At 36.2% G+C, this 20,934-nt stretch overlaps 1 protein-coding gene across 5 annotated transcripts; it reads left to right on the forward strand.

Moving 5' to 3' along the window:
• The first annotated feature begins 1,667 nt into the window (after nt 1–1,667).
• On the forward strand, nt 1,668–20,182 carry LOC119068457 (5'-3' exonuclease PLD3-like). 5 transcript variants are annotated; one of them, XM_037172037.1, is made up of 9 exons: nt 1,668–2,024; nt 17,344–17,438; nt 17,506–17,679; nt 17,896–18,076; nt 18,276–18,533; nt 18,859–19,062; nt 19,363–19,502; nt 19,567–19,732; nt 19,805–20,177. In XM_037172037.1, the coding sequence occupies exons 1-9, from the start codon at nt 1,683–1,685 to the stop codon at nt 20,075–20,077; spliced, it is 1,833 nt and encodes a 610-aa protein (XP_037027932.1). In that variant the 5' UTR covers nt 1,668–1,682; the 3' UTR covers nt 20,078–20,177. The 5 variants fall into 5 exon arrangements, with proteins under 5 accessions (XP_037027932.1, XP_037027933.1, XP_037027934.1 ...); XM_037172038.1 differs by lacking the exon at nt 1,668–2,024 and adding an exon at nt 14,397–14,614 and having other exon boundaries at nt 19,805–20,182; XM_037172039.1 differs by lacking the exon at nt 1,668–2,024 and adding an exon at nt 15,081–15,567 and having other exon boundaries at nt 19,805–20,182.
• The last annotated feature ends 752 nt before the right edge of the window (nt 20,183–20,934 follow it).

Genomic DNA, 20,934 nt, shown 5'->3' on the forward strand with positions numbered 1-20,934 from the left:
GCTCGGAATAGGTCGAAAATCAGTTGGACCTGGAATTATAGCTTTATTACATTCTGAAGTTTCTAACCAAATTTTTATAACTCATCTTCCGTCCATCAATTCCGCATAACTAATACGAGTACCTTCAGCCTCATGTAACCTTTATTGGCATCATCTAAACTCACTTCGGATCGACAGTTTTCACATATTTCCAACACAAGTAACAAATCACGTCTGGTCATTATTTCCTATTACTTCCTATTGTCTGCAATTTTCCATGCAAAGCAATAGCTTTCTTCTTAAACGTATACAAAGACATCATTCAGGAAGAAATTCTATTTCCACCATTTCCCACTTTATGTATGGTTTACAATTATGCCTACAGCACAAGCGAAGCCGTCCTGATAAAACTTAATTAAGCAACTCAACTCAATCTTAAGATAAAGGGATAAAACTTTGAAAAGTAGAGTTTTCGTTGTTCCGAGGCGAAGCCGTGTACAATAAACAAACGAAAACGAGACTTTTCAACTTTTATACCGAGTTATGTAATGGATTTTACATGCTGAGGGCTTCGAAAGAAGTGATTGAAACATGAAAAGTACGGTTTTCGACTCATGTATCATGTAAGAAAAATTAAATAACTAGGGGAGAAAGTCAAGGTTACACAACGACAAAATTGTTAAATGTTCTAAATATTCACCATACATTGTACAACATGTGACCTGCCTCGTCAATAGCTAAACACAATAGTCACATCATTCAAAACAATTTCCACTGCAATTATGTAACGAATTCGATTATTTAAAAAAAAATCCTTCAAGCTCTACCGATGAATATAGGTACCGCAGTACCGCTTACAAAATCAGTCTATAGAATATGAACTCTAAATCAGAAATGTAAATTAATAGATACGAATTAAAACCTTCATTCGTCCCACGACATTCGTCGGTATTATTCAGGAAATTTTTAGTGCATTTTCAGCTAATAAATAATGGAAACGAATTTACATTCCCAATATCAACCCTTTCCTTTAACCTATATATTATTCGAAACAAAAATGAATATTGCTCGCACATTCAATGTCTGGGTCTGTTCACCTTTTAAAAAAACGTTGCTGTTCCCCCTTCATTATTTATACAAAGAAAATAGGTCAAAACTTCTGAAAAGAACTAGAAACAACAACCGGGCAATATTCAAATATAAAAGTAATTTCCCTTGCGTGACCGGGGTACTTACACAATAGAAAAAAAACTTCATTCAAGGAAAAAAAAGAACGGTGACGTCATTATACAAACATGTTTTAATTGAAAATTCCGACCACACTATTATCATGATAAATATTTTCCATTGAATAGAGGGCGAAAAGAAAATGAATTTAATCAGAGGAAAATGATTATTTCTTTCTTAATAAAATTATAGAAAGTGTGTGTACACATGGTATATAGTAGAATATAAACGTTTTTTTTTCGATTTCTTGCGCAGACGTCTGATTACAATAAAAAAATACCGTTAGATCAATGACATCGAAATCGAAATGAAGGACTCAGTTTTAGTTCGTCGGTGAATTTACATTGATTAACAGTCAAGTTAACACCTTGCCTGGGTGTAAAGTAAACAAAAAAGAAAATATGATTTCGTTCAGGTGTTTTCTCCTCGTCATTTTCTAAAAACAAAAGCAAAAAAAAACATTTATTGAATTCATTATGCCATTGTGGGATTACATACACATTGGTAGTCGTCCTCCTCATCACAATTTACAGGAAGGACTGTTTCAAATTGCATCTCAAACCTGCAGTATCTTAGTGCAAGTGAACAACAATATTAGCTATGGCAATAATTCGTCGAATGTGCAGTACAATAATTTTGCCGGCCATTGTAGTAGTAGCACCAGCACCGGTACTAGCAACAGTGATGCTTCCCGAACAAGATACAGTAGTTCCAGATCAGCTTCATTTCGTGAACAAAGTGAAGTGTTGATACCGTCAACAAGTGTCGTCGGCAATGCAACAAAAAACCTTTTCAACCACTACAAACATCGGCTCTCGGTGAGAAATGTGTATTTTTGCTTGAAATTAAGAATCTTCGCAACAATTTTAAGCGATGATTAAATTTGCTCGATGCACATCCGGGAAATGAGTCATTACTTCATTGACTTGATTGTTAAAACTCATATTCCGTGAGCTTAATTAGTAACAGTACATTACGTCCGAGGTTCCAAATTTTTATTTTGACTAGTGGGGACGTTATGGCCCGACCCGAAGGGGAGTGCTGTATTCTTACTAGTCATAATAAAAATTTGAAACCTCAAAAAATTGCATTCACCGACCAGAAGCACGTAAAATAACTTATGTAAATGTTTGGAACTTTGTTTGGTATTTCACACCGCAAAAGTAATATTTTTAGAAGTTCAGACTCAGGTCTCTTATAGAAATTTTCAGTGGCTGACTTGTTTCAAGTTGAAACTTTCAGGTTATCGAAATTTTATTTCCTTTTGATAAATCATAAAATTGCTCACCACAAAATCTATTACTTCATATTTTTTAACATAGATGCTGTCTTTGTAATATAGTAGTTTTCATTTGACCGTTTGTGATATGGGCTTTTCAAAGCGTCTTTATAAGCTCAATACAACATTTTAAAACTACATACCGAATTAACAATGGCTTTTTAACTGGCTTCTTTTAACAACATTGGATACATCAAGATGATGAACAGTCCGTCAAAGTTTCATTATTTCACCCTTGCTTATATCGCTACACTCAAAGTAATTAATTACGTACGTGGTAATAAATTGATTAAGCTAATCAAATGTTTATTACCAACTAGAATATTACGAAATTTACATCGAGTTTCCATCACGTTGAATTAACATAAAAATAGAATAGAGAATTAAGGTCATGGGTATGTGCTTTGTTACGTTGAAGCCTTTTGTTTTTGAGTGACAGCTTTCAGTACAGCCAAAGAATGAGCACTGAGGGGAGTGAGAAATCTTACTTACGATATACTGTCCGATTATGACTGAGATTGTGAAGACAAGCCTGATTACTACTTGCAATTTCATTTCAAAACTGGGATTAACATTTACGGGACTAAATCAAATAATCGTTTAAGCTAGACAGCAGCCTTTATACATAAACTAACACCACTGGGTTGAGTGTATGGAGGCTGTTCGAACTATATTCAATGTCAGACCCAACAAAATTGTAACGTAAATAGAACAATCTACATGACACTACTAAAAACTCTGTACAACTAAATGAATTAGTAAATGGACAATGAAAATCGTGATGTTTACATTTTTCTTTTAGTTTGCCCTCCCCTTCTTGCATACATAAAATATGTCGGTCAAATATTATAAATTCTTCGAGTGATATGAACGTTATAACGCTCAACCTATGACGAGACAATTACTTACAGTTTGAAAATTAGATTGATTGATAAAGCCAAGCAATACGTTAAATCGATAGAAAAACTGTTACGAACGTAGCGGTAGCGGAGCTCGTGCCGCCAGTTTCAGTTGGGAGAAAGGAACCTACATATATAGGAAATCATTAAAAATTGTCCATCAATATCCACAAAAATATTTAGCCAAATCAAATTTCAAAGAGTTTCAAAGAGCTATCTATCATGTAACCGGAGAAAATTTTACTCTACCCATAAGGTTGTTATGCGCCAGTCATGTGTTAGTACCCATATCGCAAGAATTTGGTGTGTTTTTTTAGTAGGAAAATGTTTAGTGTTGGAATGATCAAGGTGCTCAAGGTTCTCTTAGCTAGATTTTGAGATTCGAGGTGGTTTCTGTAGTACTTCTTACCTTTCCAAATTTGTTCGATTGTCATGTTTTTCCCACGGTATTTGGACATAAAAAAAGAGTTATCCCAGACATGTTTGAGGAGTTAGCATGGTGATGGTGAATCGTTTTTTATCAAGGCTTCAAATTCTGCTCATTATCTTTTTCAGCCTTCCGCTCGGGCTGAAACTCCCAAACCCTACAATGATAATACATTTTGTAGAAGATACGGATAATATATGTAGTTCAGTCCCTTGTATCATTCCGGTCGTTTTACGTTGTTTTTCAAGCTTTTCAGTTATCGTATATTATTGGTAATGAAAAGTTGTGAAACAAATTTTCTTCTTCGTTAATCGACTTTTTCAGAACATTTTTGGCGAACGACGCTACTTTTCTAACACAAGGGCCAGGACTAATGAGTGTAGGCAGGAACATATTACCTGCTGTCAAGTTCATGTAGAGGGATTCTTTTGAAAAACAGCCTACCGAAATCGGACGCATTTTCTATTGGAATTATTTATATGTGCCTAGAAAGGACTTCGACCCTAGAAGCCAAAACCACTGTCAAAAAAATTCTTCGAAGTTTGTGTGGCTGGTCAAAGGTGAGCAAAAACCGAAAAATTGCAATTTTCTTACAAAAATTGCTCCAGTTACACGAGCCGTACAGGGTCGTGTGGGGTGTCATTAGAAAGGTAATCACATGTACTATTGAGCCGAATAGGGTCTTATTGGGTTTAAAATTCATCCACACTGAAATATGTGCAGATAAAGTTTTTAACCGAAGACGTACACTGTTCTTCCTGAAATTTCTCGAGGTACACAAAATGTACATGGTCGTGTGGGGTATCATTTGAAAGGTAATTTTATGTGCTTTTGAGCCAAATAGAGACTAATGTGGTTTGGACGCATCTATGATGAAATATGGACACTTAAACATTTCAACTTCTTTTTCATCGCATATGTATCCAAACCACATAAAACTCTATTTGGCTCAAAAGCTCATAAAATTACCTTTCAAATGATACCGCACACGACCATGTACATTTTGTGTACCTCGAGAAATTTCAGTAAGAACAGTGTACGTCTTCGGTTAAAAACTTTATCTGCACATATTTCAGTGTGGATGAATTTTAAACCCAATAAGACCCTATTCGGCTCAATAGTACATGTGATTACCTTTCTAATGACACCCCACACGACCCTGTACGGCTCGTGTAACTGGAGCAATTTTTGTAAGAAAATTGCAATTTTTCGGTTTTTGCTCACCTTTGACCAGCCACACAAACTTCAAAGAATTTTTTTGAAAGTGGTTTTGGCCACTAGGGTCGAAGTCCTTTCTAGGCACATATAAAAAATTCCTATAGAAAATGCGTCCGATTTCGGTAGGCTGTTTTTCAAAAGAATCCCTCTGTAAGCCTTTTTTACAGAAACAAATACTTGGTGTATGGTGTATGCACATACAATACACTCTTTCCGAGAAAAGAAGTTTCAATTTAGCATGAAATCTCCACCTTGTAGTTTGAAATATTTAGTCACGCAAAATTCCTCAAAAGAAGTATAATGTGACGCAGTTGACATACGGTTTTTTTAAGAATGTGGATGACAGATAACGAAAGGTAATTTATCCAGCTGAGTTAAATGTGAATGAGTTATAGCAACGGTAAATTAATTGATAACACAACACGCCATTCAAAAAATAAACTAGTTGAGAACATAGTAGATCAATGAGACTATCACCCTAGAGCTCGTGTTCCTAGTGCATAAGCTAGCCCATATCATACAGAATCATGCAGATTTATGCAATTGAGCTATAGCCTGCAAATTGAAATTTACTCAACTTATATGCAAAATACTATGCCAAAATCTCTAATCAACTTATTTTGATAAATATTTTTGCTGATTTGCATCATCAATTTTCTATTTTATTTCAGATAAATTTTTTCATTTTTGACCAATAGTACTCACCGATCGGTATTACAAGCATTACAAAAACCACATTTAATCTAACAGCCTTCGAAGCACCAAGCACTTTTGAAGAGAACTGAAAACCAGGTTGAGAACTATACCAGGTGCCGCCGCTTTCAGTTCCACTTTTACTTACTTCGAATTCAATTACTTATTTAATTCAGTGTAATTAATGGCGATCCGTCCTCAAAAGTTTATTAAAATGAGAATAAAATATCATCGTCGAAATTGAACTTTCCAAAACGTAGAGAATTTGTAATTCTTGAAACCCTTTACAGGGTAATAATAGAACCATTAAATGAAAAATGAAATTGTCACGATAGAGAAGAAAGTTTCGGTTCCGAGTATTGAAACTTATCACCATATGAAACATGGCACGTTTAGTCATTTTCATAATTAGGTAGAAAAAGTTACGACACAACAGGTTTTGTGTGAGCTCTATGGAATACGAGATATGTTGGTTTCATTCCCGGTTATGTAAAGTAGAAGAACTTTTTTCTTAGTCCTTGTGATACAATAAACTATTTTGCATTCAAAACTACAGGAAACATATCTGATTTGAACGATAAAAGCTCGACTTCACTTAAATCATAAAAGACAATTTGTTTTCGTTTGAAGAGGCCACAAAGTCAGTTTCAGTTTTCAGTTTCTATGTAGCGGAAGAAGGGTTTATTAAAACGAAATTGCATAATTAGCAGAAAAATCTGAATCGCGAGCTTATTTCTCAGAGCTTTAGGAAACTTTGGATTCGGTTTCACCCTCATTGAACTAAAACAGGAAAAAATACAATTATAATAACAAAGTCCCACCTTTTGGGTGGTACATTTCCATTGACTGATTATTTTCCCAAAATAATGTTGCTATTTTGGCATTGGTAATAGTCATTTGTGTGCCTGTTTTGGACGATTGATTTTAGGCAATTTCGCGGATTGTAGGCCGAACGAAGTGAGGCTTACAAGCGAAAGTGCCTTAAATCAACCGTCCCAAACAGGTGCACATGTGAGTTTTCATGCAGAGGGCCGGAAACCCGAGAAAATTCGAAAAATTGCCCTCATTTTCGGCCCCGAAGCATGAAAACTTCTTTTGTGTACCTGTTTTGGACGATTGATTTAAGGCAATTTCGCGGATTGTAGGCCGAACGAAGTGAGGTCTACAAGCGAAAGTGCCTTAAATCAACCGTCCCAAACAGGTGCACATGTGAGTTTTCATGCAGAGGGCCGGAAACCCGAGAAAATTCGAAAAATTGGCCTCATTTTCGGCCCCGAAGCATGAAAATAACCATTTTTGATACCAACATCGAAAGTTGATACTTTCGCCCTCGAAATCCGGGGCGAAAGTAAAAAAATGCAAGTTATGTGTTTTAGCGGGGAGAAAGAAAGAATACATAAAGCGAAAGTCAATATACATAATGCGAAAGTCGACTACATAATGTAATAGTCGACTCTTGTCAATAAGTGTACTGCGATCAAAATTGAAATAAAGCGTGCGCCAGTGCTCTTATTGAAATTAACATACGAAGTTGATACTTTTTATTGCTGAATGATTTGTTAGTTATTTGTTAATTTTTGTGTGTGTTGTTGTTGTGATGGCAAAATAATTAAATTTTTGATATACCAGGGGGCTGCCGCCCCCTGGACCCCCGCATTTTCTGGCTAAATGCCTTCATATTTCAACATTTTGTTCTGCTGTTTGCGATACGTATCAACTTTCGATGTTGGTATCAAAAAAAATAGTATGAACGACTCGGGGCAAAAGTAAAAAAATTCAACCTGTGCGATTGAGGCCCTTGCCTTCGGCGCGGGCATCAACTCTCGCACACGGTTGAATTTTTTTACTTTCGCCCCTTGTCATTCAATGTACTATTGACAATTAGATTACACTGTTATAAACATCTCAATTTATTTTTTTGATACCAACATCGAAAGTTGATACTTTCGCCCTCGAAATCCGGGGCGAAAGTAAAAAAATGCAAGTTATGTGTTTGAGCGGGGAGAAAGAAAGAATACATAAAGCGAAAGTCAATATACATAATGCGAAAGTCGACTACATAATGTAATAGTCGACTCTTGTCAATAAGTGTGCTGCGATCAAAATTGAAATAAAGCGTGCGCCAGTGCTCTTATTGAATAGTACATTGAATGACAAGGGGCGAAAGTAAAAAAATTCAACCGTGTGCGAGAGTTGATGCCCGCGCCGAAGGCAAGGGCCTCAATCGCACAGGTTGAATTTTTTTACTTTTGCCCCGAGTCGTTCATACTATTTTTTTTGATACAAACATCGAAAGTTGATACGTATCGCAAACAGCAGAACAAAATGTTGAAATATGAAGGCATTTAGCCAGAAAATGCGGGGGTCCAGGGGCGGCAGCCCCCTGGTATATCAAAAATTTAATTATTTAGCCATCACAACAATAACACACACAAAAATTAACAAATAACTAACAAATCATTAACAACAAAAAGTATCAACTTCGTATGTTAATTTCAATAAGAGCACTGGCGCACGCTTTATTTCAATTTTGATCGCAGTACACTTATTGACAAGAGTCGACTATTACATTATGTAGTCGACTTTCGCATTATGTATATTGACTTTCGCTTTATGTATTCTTTCTTTCTCCCCGCTCAAACACATAACTTGCATTTTTTTACTTTCGCCCCGGATTTCGAGGGCGAAAGTATCAACTTTCGATGTTGGTATCAAAAAAATTAACATACGAAGTTGATACTTTTTGTTGTTAATGATTTGTTAGTTATTTGTTAATTTTGGTGTGTGTTATTGTTGTGATGGCTAAATAATTAAATTTTTGATATACCAGGGGGCTGCCGCCCCCTGGACCCCCGCATTTTCTGGCTAAATGCCTTCATATTTCAACATTTTGTTCTGCTGTTTGCGATACGTATCAACTTTCGATGTTGGTATCAAAAAAATAGTATGAACGACTCGGGGCAAAAGTAAAAAAATTCAACCTGTGCGATTGAGGCCCTTGCCTTCGGCGCGGGCATCAACTCTCGCACACGGTTGAATTTTTTTACTTTCGCCCCTTGTCATTCAATGTACTATTTACTTTACTAGTGAGGTAATGTGGCCTTTCCCTCACTAGTGAAGACCCTTTCCCTCGCTCGTAAAGTAAAACGCCATACTTTACACGTGAAATAATTTGATATCTCGTAGCACGATGAGTAAAAGTACCTCGGGCTGAAGCCCTCGGATACTTTTACTCATCTGGATACGAGATATCAAATTACTTCACTCGTATAGTAATGTACTATTTAATATCACAAACTTTGTCACTTGAATTAAGTGCACACCAATCTAAGCAAATTCATTAAAAACTTAAAAAAAAACACAAAAATAAGTGACGGCCATTTTGTCTATATCCATAATTTCAATTTTTTCAACTTCGACGAACACCTATGGCCAAACAATTTTAACTTTTGCATTTTTCACTTATTTTCAAAAACGCTCAACACTTTTACTTTTATTATCATGTATTCACTTCACTTCACAGCAAAATTTATTGTAACACCACCAAAATCGACAAATATTACGCAAAATATGAATCTAGCACTTCACAAAAACAAAACAGTCGAAGTAGTTTGTCAACATGTCATCAAAACAGTAGTGTTGCCAGTGATGCTTTCGGGATTAATGTTGTGAAGAAGTGTGAGCCGATTTCATGAGCAGACTAGACCCTAAAGTATACAGCCTTGGACTAGATTCGTTTATAAACGTTACAATGCAACAACAGATTTTTTTTTTGGTTTTGTGCTATCGGTATTTTCTGTGTTTATTATTAGTCTGGCAGTGAATGAAATAGCGCGACATAAATGTTGTGAAATTATACATTAATTTAGAATAATCTTATGGTATTCAAGAATCTGCAAGTGTCTTCTTGAACACTTTTGGTTTTGAACTGTCAGGTCCTTGGGTGGAAAAATGTACTCGTAACAACAATATTCCGGGTGAATAGGCAATAAAACAGCATACATTGGATGCTGCTTGGTAGTTCATTACATGAGGGATCAATTTTGTGAACTCGCGAACTCACAAGTGTGGTTTTAAGCAACAAGCTTTGGAAACGGTTATTTTGACTCGTGTAGTTGCATACCTCGCCTTCGGCTCGGATATGCAAACTCTACACTTGTCAAAATAACCGTTTCCAAAGCTTGTTGCTTAAAACCACACTTGTGAGTTCGGCTCGCATCACAGAATTGATCCCTCATGTAATGAACTACCTCCGCAGCATCCAATGTAATCTACTATTGAATGATTTTTTCAAGCTGTCTAATATTGCAATAAGACACCGCTACTCGTTCACACTCGTCGTTATTGTCTAATGTATGGTTTGCTTTGTTAGGTCGCAAACTTCTCACTCGACCGAGCTGTCTAATATAACAGTAGGATACCGCAAATCGTGTAAATTACGGCTTTGCTATGCAATTTTAGATATATGCTGATTGTTAATTATCAAATATCAATTTTATCAATTATCAAATATATTGTTCATTTATATTGTTCATCCTCGGACATGACCTTAAGAATTTCCTTCCACGTAATTCTGAATCGGTTGATCGGTCGTGACAAGAAATAATGGGACCCACATTTCAGAACATTTCATATATTTTTTCAAATCAAATAGATAATTTTGAGAACACTATTTTCTGTTGCGTTTTCATAACATTTCGTATATTTTCAATCATAGTGTACATTTCATGTGTATTTACAAACATTTTAGGGTATCTTCTGGCGTAAGACTTTCAGCAGCGCACTTCAAGCATGAGTGGTACTCTAAATAGGGTACTGAAACTTGACAGTGTCTCTCACATCTGTAAAAATATTTTTATATAAAATAGAGTCCATTATCTAATTACTACGACACTGACACGCCGACTTTCGTTTAGTCCGTTGGGTGCTGAGCAATAACTTTAACAAAGAATGGTAGTTGTATCGTAGTCGCTAGCGGAGTGAGCGAAATTTTTTCGACGTTTTTGTCGTTTCTATATATGAAGTGGAAAGTATTATGAAGTTTTAGGAGTGTCGAAAGACTAAAAAGTTGTATCGAAAATCTACCAAAAAATTTGTGTCTCGCTCTCTTACCTACTTCAGCAACTGAAGTTCAGTTCGTCTAACGTTTGACGGAATAAATGTTGCTCATTTTTTCATGGTTTTTCGCATCTAGATCTAAAATGCATGTTTTTGCAGGTGTCTAAAATTTTTGCTTCATATGACTAATATAATGACGATATGAAGATGAACAAGATGCAGTCGAGTGCTCACGCGCTAGTGAGCTAAGCCTAAGTATTTGATAATGGAATTTGTAAAATAGTGGGCTCAGGTGAAATGTCTTAATGTGATAGTAGCTTTTGTATCAAACTTTCCTTCAAAATTTCAGCTAACTCAATGTTTTCAACTGATTTTCTCGTTGGGTGCTTGGCACCTGGAAGTCGGCGTGTCTGTTCCGACACTTATTTTCAATTAAATAAGTTAAAAGGAATATCTTACCATAATCAACATAACAGACTCTTAGTTTAAGCTGAACAGAGCAATACAAACAACGTATATAACGAACCATGCGTGTTATCATAAAACGTTCGATACAAAGATTCGATAGGTGGGTCAAGGTTTAACTTTTCATGATGTAAATACGGCGATAAAATAATGATTTTATACCATGCCATGCTTATGAGGTGGTAGTCGGAATATATGCTTTGCTCACCCCATATAAATGTCCTGAACAAAACTGTCAGAATTTGTGATGGACTGAAACTTTTACGGCATTTACGCCCTTTTTATTCAAAAATTAAAGGTAAACTTTTGCCATAAGAATACAACGCTATGGATATTCTTAAGATTGTCTACAGTAAAAACGAAAATGTCGTTCATCAACAAGTCCTTGTTTATATTTGAATTTTATATATATTTACGTACCGGCGGCGCACCGATACATATAATATTCTGTGACATGCAAATAATGCTGTATACACATCAGTATTAAAAAAACATAATGGCGATGTTAGTTGTTAGTTCATCAGTAATACGATGGTTGGTAGCACGATATCCTAAAGTAAACCTATAAGGATGTAGAATATTCGTGCCAGTAATCATTTTCAAAAATGGTTGTTGCAGTATAGTTAATAGCGGTTCCGACAATTAAAAAATTGTGTCATCTCATTATTCAATAAATTATATATCTCCGACAAATGGGCTCTGATAATCACTCTTTGAAACTATCTGTTAAAAAAATTACTTCTCTGTACCAGGCACTATCATTATATATTACACACTTGTCACGAAGAGGTCGAGGCTTGCCGAGACTGATAGTGACAAGTGTGTACTCTATTTTATCACATAAGCGAAAACGAGACAACAACATAGAACTGAAGTGTAATTTTTGAATTAAACTTCTAGTTAAGTAATTTTGACAGCCGAACACCGCGCGCATGTGATAATATATATTATGCATCTGTTGCCAAGATTGGTATTTTGACGTGTAGGACATTATTGCCCTAGCCGAAGGCGTGGGCCATAATGCCTACACGTCAAAATAACAGTCTGGCAATAGGTGCATATCATATTTTATCTGTCGAGAACAGATATGTCGAGATAAACAAAAACTCCCTAGAGGGATAAGCTCGAGATTATCGTTCTAGACAGATAAAGCATATTACTTACCAGGGGGACAAATGATGAGAATGGCCCTTCTTGTGTGAAATCGAGGCGAGATCGCAAGCAACAACGCAAGAAATACTATTTCCGTCATTTACCCCATTACCAAGAAAGGCATTTTACTGAAAAACTTGAGGGAAAGTTTTTACCCCTAAGGTTCAGCCCCTAAGGTTCATGGCAAAGTTAGACGCCTTCTAGCGTAATAGATCGTGTGAAGATAATTTTTTATGACCCCAATTTCGTATCTAAGCTGTTCTTGCTATCATAAACCTAGCTGGAGCCACAAATTAACTCAGGAGTGTTTTTGCCAGTTCTTTCAGATCCTTAAAAATGCCAACACGAAACAGAGCAATATATTTTAAGTGATGGTAAATGAATAGCATCCAATTGAAATGTCGCATCCATATTGAGTTTCATTCATTCATTTGACATTTCACTTGAGCTTTTTGAAACTTGTTATGGCTCTAGTTTCCAAGAAACATTCTGTGTAACACCGGCTAGATGTTTTGTGTCGGCCTTTGGCTTTATTTCAAATTACTTTTTATTATTATTTTTATTGAACATAATTTCACTCTAATCCATCAAAAGTAGACCCGAAGGCCGGATAGGTACATGCCCCTTTATAGAGCACAACATGAAAATAAATAAATAAAAACAAAATTGGAAATCAAAACATTGTAAATAAATAAAATTTGATTAAAGCCGACAGTATGAAATTAAATTTGAAATCGATGAATGGGAAATAAGGTAACACCTAATACTCGTGGTGTTACCCAACCTCGTTATTAACTCGCATTCAGTCTGTCTACCGCAATTCCGTTTAAATCGAATTGTACACAATTCAAGTGCAGCGTATGTCATTATGTTGTCAATTTGATTATTGTCGTAAGTGGATATTTATGTGAAATGATTGAAATCACCTCTTCCAACACTTTTGAAAAGAGTAATATATCATAATCCTTGAACATTAAGGACGTTAAGGCCACTTTCAGAAATTGAATGACAAATTAGATCAATTTTCGTGAAAGTTCAAAAAATACGCAATACAGTCGACGTCAGTGAAATTTAGCTGGCCCACCCATACAAGCAAAAATTGTGTATGTATTGATTGAAGACGAACAAGCAACTTTGTGTCGAAATTTCACTGTAGATGCTACAGAAAAATTAAATTTCTTCTGAAGTTAATTTGCCCATAAACATAAACATACAATATATAATTGGCCATGCCATGCAGTCGATGAAAATTGAATAATTTACTACCAATTAAAGTATGTAAACGAACGACCAATCAATAACGACTCTCAGATCTTTGTACTCAAAGGACGCTACAAATCGTAATCGCAATTATCATAAATCCCAATGAAAATGGTAAATCAAAAATTTAATACCTTTTAGGTATAGTGTAACTTCGTATGACTTCGTGAACGATATCTCGGCAATTTTAGAAAACCCAAGAACACACTTTTCGGAAACGGAGGGGGGATGCGAACAAATCGTATAGATCCTGCAGAAAAGTGTGAAAATGCGAACCGAACGTAGTTAGCCTATCATAGCCATCGTAAAACCGACCACATTTTCCTCGCATTCTTTTTCTTGTCCACTATGAATAATACAGTAAACTCAACGCTGTTTACATATTTGTTTTGCAACAAAAGTCAATACAGATTGGTAGAATGAGTGGAACATTTAAATATTAAAGTTCTGTTAAATTCAGCAACGCTTCAACGCTCTACCCCTCATTCGTCCAACAGTTTCTATACTTCACGAACTTTGAATTTCAATATTCGCTTTAGTTGCAGGTAAACAGGCGTCGTGTGTATTCTACATAAAAGAGTTGAGTCGATTGCAGAATTATACGGAGCAATAAATAAAGTGCATCCTGACAATAGATATACAAATTAGTTATACCATAACCTGTTTATTGATCTGGCTATTGCAATCGCTTATTGATTGAGCTCAAATTGATTTTTTTTTGCTATATAGCGAGTAAAATTGAAATGGCCTATAGAGAGAATTATTTGAAGAAAATTTTATGATCGTTAGCACACTGATGAGTAATTATGTGTAGTGTTGAATAAAGAATACAGAACCAGTGTCATTCACTACATACCGGATAGTGTTTGAGTGTTTGAATTATTAACGCCATGGATACAAATAATTATCATGGGATGCCTTCTTAACTGTTCCATTTGTTCAGTTGTAAATCGTAGTGTAAGTTGACGCCATAAATTTTCTTTTTCAACATCCATTGCACACATCCAGCATGAATGATTCGTTCCATCATATAATAATCCTGGATGATAGGCGAGCCTTAGCCTAACATTTTCACTAGAAATTTACTGAATTCACGAGTAACAACCGAAAAACCTTTCCATGCATAAAATATGAACAAATGGTTAACTGTGATAATAAATTATCACTCGGTCAAACATAACGTATATAAACCCATTTCATGTTTCCAATTCTATCCACTGGCCGTATCTTTCATTTTTATCATGTGTCCCATCTCCTGAATTTATAATGATTTATGCTTTGAATAATATGCGCGCTTTGGCTGCGAGTATACAGCATACAATCAAAAAAGTAATTCTGCGGCATGAAAGTATCGATGGCAACGTTTGAATCGCTTTCGAGTTGTAAACGTTGTAAACAAAACACGTATACATCGGCACACAGTTATATTTATACGAAAAACTGATGTGGTGCTTGTCATGTGTTCGTAACATACATTTAAAACATAAAAATAAAATAAAACTCCACGTTGTGTGTGTAGTAGAAAAACAATTTGCCCGTATGTTTTTCTACCATTAACAAGTCGTAGAGGAACTCAAAGTACACATTAGTGCATTTGTAGCAGTTGCGATAAAAGAAAATATGGTTTTTGCTGCTTTGTTTGGTCAGTCGGACAATTATCATCAGTCGGATATAAGTGTCGAACTGTTCTGACCGGCTTAACTTCAAGTGACAGTTCATTCTTTTTATCACAAATTTGTGCATTCAAACCAATTACCTTCAAAGGTATTATATCGATTGTCTTTTGTACAATTGAATGAATAAATCGACACAAAGGCACTGGGAATACGTGTAGCCTTTATTAACATTTAAGAGAGAGAAAAACAATGAAACTAAATCTCGCCAATGGATCGAAAGCTTCTAGTAGAACAGTGAGTGTTTATTATTGTCTGAAGCAACAAAGAATTCAGAAATATCAACAAGTTGATGGATTAACATTGTCATTATTAATGAGATACTAATTGAGTGAATAGCTTGTATACCGTAAAAATAGAGTCGTCTAGAATTAAAAGTCAATGCTGGTACACGATATCCAGTGCGCTATAATGTGTGCCAGCACTCCAGCTATTGATGTGAATAAATGATGTCGATTTCACTACATGTATATATACCAAACCGATTTTAATTACATTGCATGCAGAATAGCCATAGTACAACACAATAGTAATCGATAGTGTTCTACTGAACATTACGTGGTTCTGAATGGAGTGATGGCAATTATATCATAAACATTGTCTAAGCGTGTCCAGGCGATTCACGCACACTGGACTGGACAGTCGTTATTTGTTTGGAGATGCATTTTCACAATTTCACAAAGATTAACGATTCACCGTACGAATACACCTTATGGTAATTGCTCGGCGTGAAGTTTATTTATTCATTGGTCTGTTTGATTTATCGGTCAATTGTGATTATATGAGAACTTTATGTTCAATTTCAATTGAATTGGATGAACGTCCTGTTTAGTGGGACAATGACATTTTAGTTCACAATAATTACAATCACCAGAGCACAAGAATTTCGTTGAAAAGTAATTGAGGAAACGTCAACAAAGAACTTTGGTTCTTTAACTGACCACCCTAAAGTAATGATTAAGTGAATTGCATGCTCAAATAGATGCGGGTGCGACATATTCATTTAAAAGTCAATGTTTGTTACACCTTAAGCAATGAAGCTTACGTCGCTCGTGGGTATCATTACCATTATAGCTTAATGTAACTACCGAAGCAGAACCTTTGAGTCCGGATGCGGGATCTACGGACCGAGGCCTATCTAGGCATTTTATAAATCACCCCTGGCCGAAATCGCATGCGATTTTGTTGAGTTCGTTATCGAAAGAATTCGCTGATACGTTTAATCACGACAGTGTCAAGTAAACCACCATGAAACTCTAGAACAGGTATGGTCGATCGGCGAATTCGTCTTAAACGCACTCACATTTTATGTCAAAATAATATGAAAATGAGTGCGTTGAAGTACGAAAATCAAATTTTTATGTCCTCCGGGTGGACAATAGACCGAACCTGTTTTAAACTTTCATTGGTAAGCCAGGCGTGACAGCGGTCGATGCAAATACATTTAAAGAAGGAACCTAAATCCTATTAATAGTACATTACCGTCTTCGGTTCATTTGTCGCACACACGCACACATGCATTAGTCATTCACATAGGGTGTACTGTGATTTGATATGTAGACATCCTCTAACTTGTCTACTGTCGTGGATTTTATGCTTCACTGACGTAATACTGAATATCTCGTTTCTATTAGATTTTGGAAGTTTTCTCCAAATCTAAGACACAGTGGCAGCAGAATTCAATATGTACACTAGCATAGTGCAAACCCAATACCCTCTCTAGCAACCAAACTAGGAAAATTAAGGTTGTAAAACTTTACAGAGAGGGTATTGGCAAACCCCATTCACAACTTACATTTGTTTATCTAGTACCACTTGTGAACAAAACGTTGTTCCTACCTTATATACTAAATGACTTTTTTTAGCGAATTCGATTTCAGAACTCGCCTCCGGCTCATGCTGGCGAATCCCTTTGCGTTAGGAAAAATACTATTCCATCGTCTTTTGTGTATTAGATACAGAATCATTGATTGATGAATGTCCTAACAAACAGCACAATATTTCCAATTTCAGACCGTTCTGGAAAACAGTACTCCAGCCGGTGACGATGACTTTGAGCTTTGGGATCAAAATCAAATGCTTCGATCGGAACAGCAAAATGCTTACAAGTAAGGAAAAAAATGAATCATGAAAATTTGATGCGACAAAATTCAATCAAACAAAATCCATTTTCAGCGGCTCAAGGTGGGGTCATGGTGGTTGGTGTAAGCCGTCGTGCATTCCAATAACAGTGATATTAACGCTCATAGTCTTAGTTGTATTACTTCCGCTCTTAGAACATAATAACGATAAAAATTCATCAAATGCCAAAGGAAATAGCACGCCATATGTCTGCTCGGATATGTGCAGGTTGGTTCTTTGTTTTTTTTTTTTTGTATTACAGAAACCAAATGAAAATATGTCAATATTTGTCCGAGATGTTGGTTAAAATGCTATTCGACCATTATGAATAATATTTATGTTGCGATACATTCGCGTGTTTCGTGCATTACGAGCCGACAAGTCAATTTTGCTGTAAAAATATTTTCTCACGCCATGCCATTTCATTAAAATTTTAAATTTCAGAATAAAACTAGTGGAAAGTATACCGGAGGGATTGGTCTATCCCCCGGATAGTCCAAATTTTCCAAGCACATACGACGCATGGTCCGAACTTTTGTCTTTGGCAAATAGCACATTGGACATTGCATCATTTTACTGGTCGTTGAGAAGCGGTGATGTCTACAATCATTCGTCGTCGTGGCAGGTAATATACGAAAATCGCATTGACTCCGTCCATTGAAATTACTTCGTCTCGAAGCGAGATACCAGTTCTAGTAGCACAAGTATCTATTAAATCGAACAACACGAAATCATGGTATACACAGTCAAATGTATACGTGACGACGTGTTCATAATGGTCTCACAAGTCAATTACTAAACCGACAAAATTCAAATTGTTCCAGGGTGAAAAGATCTTCCAGTCAATTTTAAATGCTGGCACTCAGCAAGGACTTAAAATTCGAATAGCACAAAGTGCGCCGACACAACAACAGCCCAATTTAGATACGGAAATTTTAATTAAGCGCAATGCTGCCATTGTACGATCAGTTAATTTTCCACGTTTAGTTGGTGGTGGTGTGTTGCATACAAAACTGTGGATTGCCGATGGAAAGCACATGTATGTTGGTAGCGCCAATATGGACTGGCGCTCCTTGACGCAGGTAGAAAAATTTTGAAAACGAGGTTATCCGAGGTGAAAATCATACGAAAGATATAAGAGCTGGCGTAATATGCTTTGACTTTGACTGTCAGTTTGACGAGTTTTCATTTTTTTAAAAACTGTCCTTCACATAAAATCGTCGTTTTGTCCACATAGAGATGTGGTGGGACCTCAGGTCAGCATTACATATCGAATTTGTCTTTGAACTTCTTAGAAGTCAAAATTTGATTATCTACAGCAATCTGACGGCACAATTTTTCCCTCGATTGACCAACTAAAAAATCGGATGTCCAAAAACACTCAAAATATCAAAATTAAACTTCCAGGTTAAAGAGCTCGGTGTTCTCGTTACGAATTGCTCCTGTTTAGTCAGCGATGTTGCAAAAATTTTCGAAGTTTATTGGATGATGGGAAAGGACGATAGTCGTATACCACCAGTATGGCCAAAAAATCTCAGCTCCTTGTACAACATTAGCACACCGCTCAAAATTGACTTCGACGATGAAGTCAAGTTCAACACGTATTTATCGGTAAGACGAATTTCCATCGGTTTGTATGTCATGGGTACGGGTGGTCGAGCTTTGGGATTGTCACTGCGACAACTCCTAGAAACGCGATGGTTAATAGTGTTCGGTTCGAGGACGTAAAAAATGAGCAGACAATTTCACAGCTGTAGCACGCCGGAATCAAAGTTAATTTCAAGTAACTAAAGCTCGGGATAGGTTCAGCGATTGAAAGTTTTGACCTTATAGATCGTCAATGAACCTACAGTCATCCATGCACTATCCATGAAAAAATCTGATTTTGCGAATTTTTTGGACTTCTTATAGAGTTCACCACCACCAATGAGTACTAAATACCGTGTAGATGACATCGATGCAATACTTAACGTAATACAAAATGCCGAAAAATTTATCCACATAGCCGTTATGGATTATTTCCCGTTGACCATTTATACGCCAAAATTGAGGTAATTGTTACCGTATTTCGGCAATCAAATGCACAATTTTGAAACAAAATTTCGTCCCAAATAGGTACTGGCCAGTCATCGACAATGCACTCAGAGTCGCTGCTGTTGAAAATCGAGTATCCGTAAAACTGTTGGTGTCGTGGTGGAACCATTCTGCCCCATCGGAAGATTTCTTTTTGCGATCCATCGAAGCCCTATCGGATGCGTACAGCGGCGTCGATGTTCAAGTGGTAAAATGCTAACATTGATTTGTGTCAGCTGACTGTGGATGACCTCTATACTCTCCGTTTGTTTTTCCGCAGAAACGTTTCATTGTACCATCGACAGAAGATCAAGCGAAAATTCCCTTCGGTCGAGTTAATCACAACAAGTACATGGTGACTGAACGAACGGCTTACGTAGGGACGTCGAATTGGTCGGGCGATTATTTTATTAACACTGCCGGAATTGGTCTTATTCTCCAAGATAGTGAACATGAACGGAATGATAGTGTGTCGACAATTCGAAGCGATTTAGCTAGCATATTCGAAAGAGATTGGAGTAGTATGTACGCAGTGGAGTTACGTAGAAATTAAGTAAGTCGAGTCGAAATTTACGTTTTTTTAAAATTTTTCGTTTCTTTTAATCATTGATTTATTAACTGCAATTGGTATAAGAATAGATACGCATCTCATCCTTTTGTTTTTCTTAACTCAACTAACTGTTATCTGTTACCTGGGACTCGTAATGAAAGTAGAAGGTCATACGAATTAAGGGATTTGTTCTGAGCTACAGACAATTAGTACTTCAAGTCATGTGAAAAGTAACTTTTTGTTTCGAATAAGGCAGACCAAACGGATACTTGAAAATACTCCAATATTCTTCAAGTATTTAGTCAATCATCCGAAGTCATGTCGTACTTAATTTTCTCAATAACGACACTTCTTGAGCTTGATATATGGACCCATAAATAAAGAAAAGAAGTACATGTTCAATCTGGTCACTAATCGTTAGATTCTTTAGACTTCTAGATTGGATGAGCACCAGACATACAAGTTAATCTTAATTCTTAAAGTTCAGATATCGAACTGTTTGCGAAGCATCTGAAATATTTGCAAATGCAACTTTAAATAGACTGCCTACTCATTGATCTCAGAATAATATGTTTAAGTACTTAAGCTCTACAATTAAATCACCCATGAACCGGGCCCATTTTTGTATTACCGATTTACGGTAACCCTTTGCTGGTTATTAGGAATTAAAACGATGTTTCAATGGTCAAATAAATAAAATTGAATGAAATGGGCGACAGAAACTATAAAAAAGAAAGGCGTCAATAACAGGTTCCACCAGTCATAGTCTTACGCCTTATTAATTCAAACTATCGCACATAATGGTACGTGAAATGTGGATTGAATTAAAAGAAATTACGCTGAAATTAGAATCTACATTC

This window comes from Bradysia coprophila (assembly GCF_014529535.1).
Source record: "Bradysia coprophila strain Holo2 chromosome X unlocalized genomic scaffold, BU_Bcop_v1 contig_185, whole genome shotgun sequence".
Taxonomy (NCBI): domain Eukaryota; kingdom Metazoa; phylum Arthropoda; class Insecta; order Diptera; family Sciaridae; genus Bradysia; species Bradysia coprophila.

Bases quoted from the DNA above. Each gene is read 5' to 3' on its own strand.
- LOC119068457 (XM_037172037.1), top strand. From the start codon at position 1,683: ATGCCATTGTGGGATTACATACACATTGGTAGTCGTCCTCCTCATCAC. The intron at 17,439-17,505 runs GTAAGGAAAAAA...ATCCATTTTCAG, and splicing joins GAACAGCAAAATGCTTACAA to CGGCTCAAGGTGGGGTCATG. The intron at 19,733-19,804 runs GTAAAATGCTAA...GTTTTTCCGCAG, and splicing joins GCGGCGTCGATGTTCAAGTG to AAACGTTTCATTGTACCATC.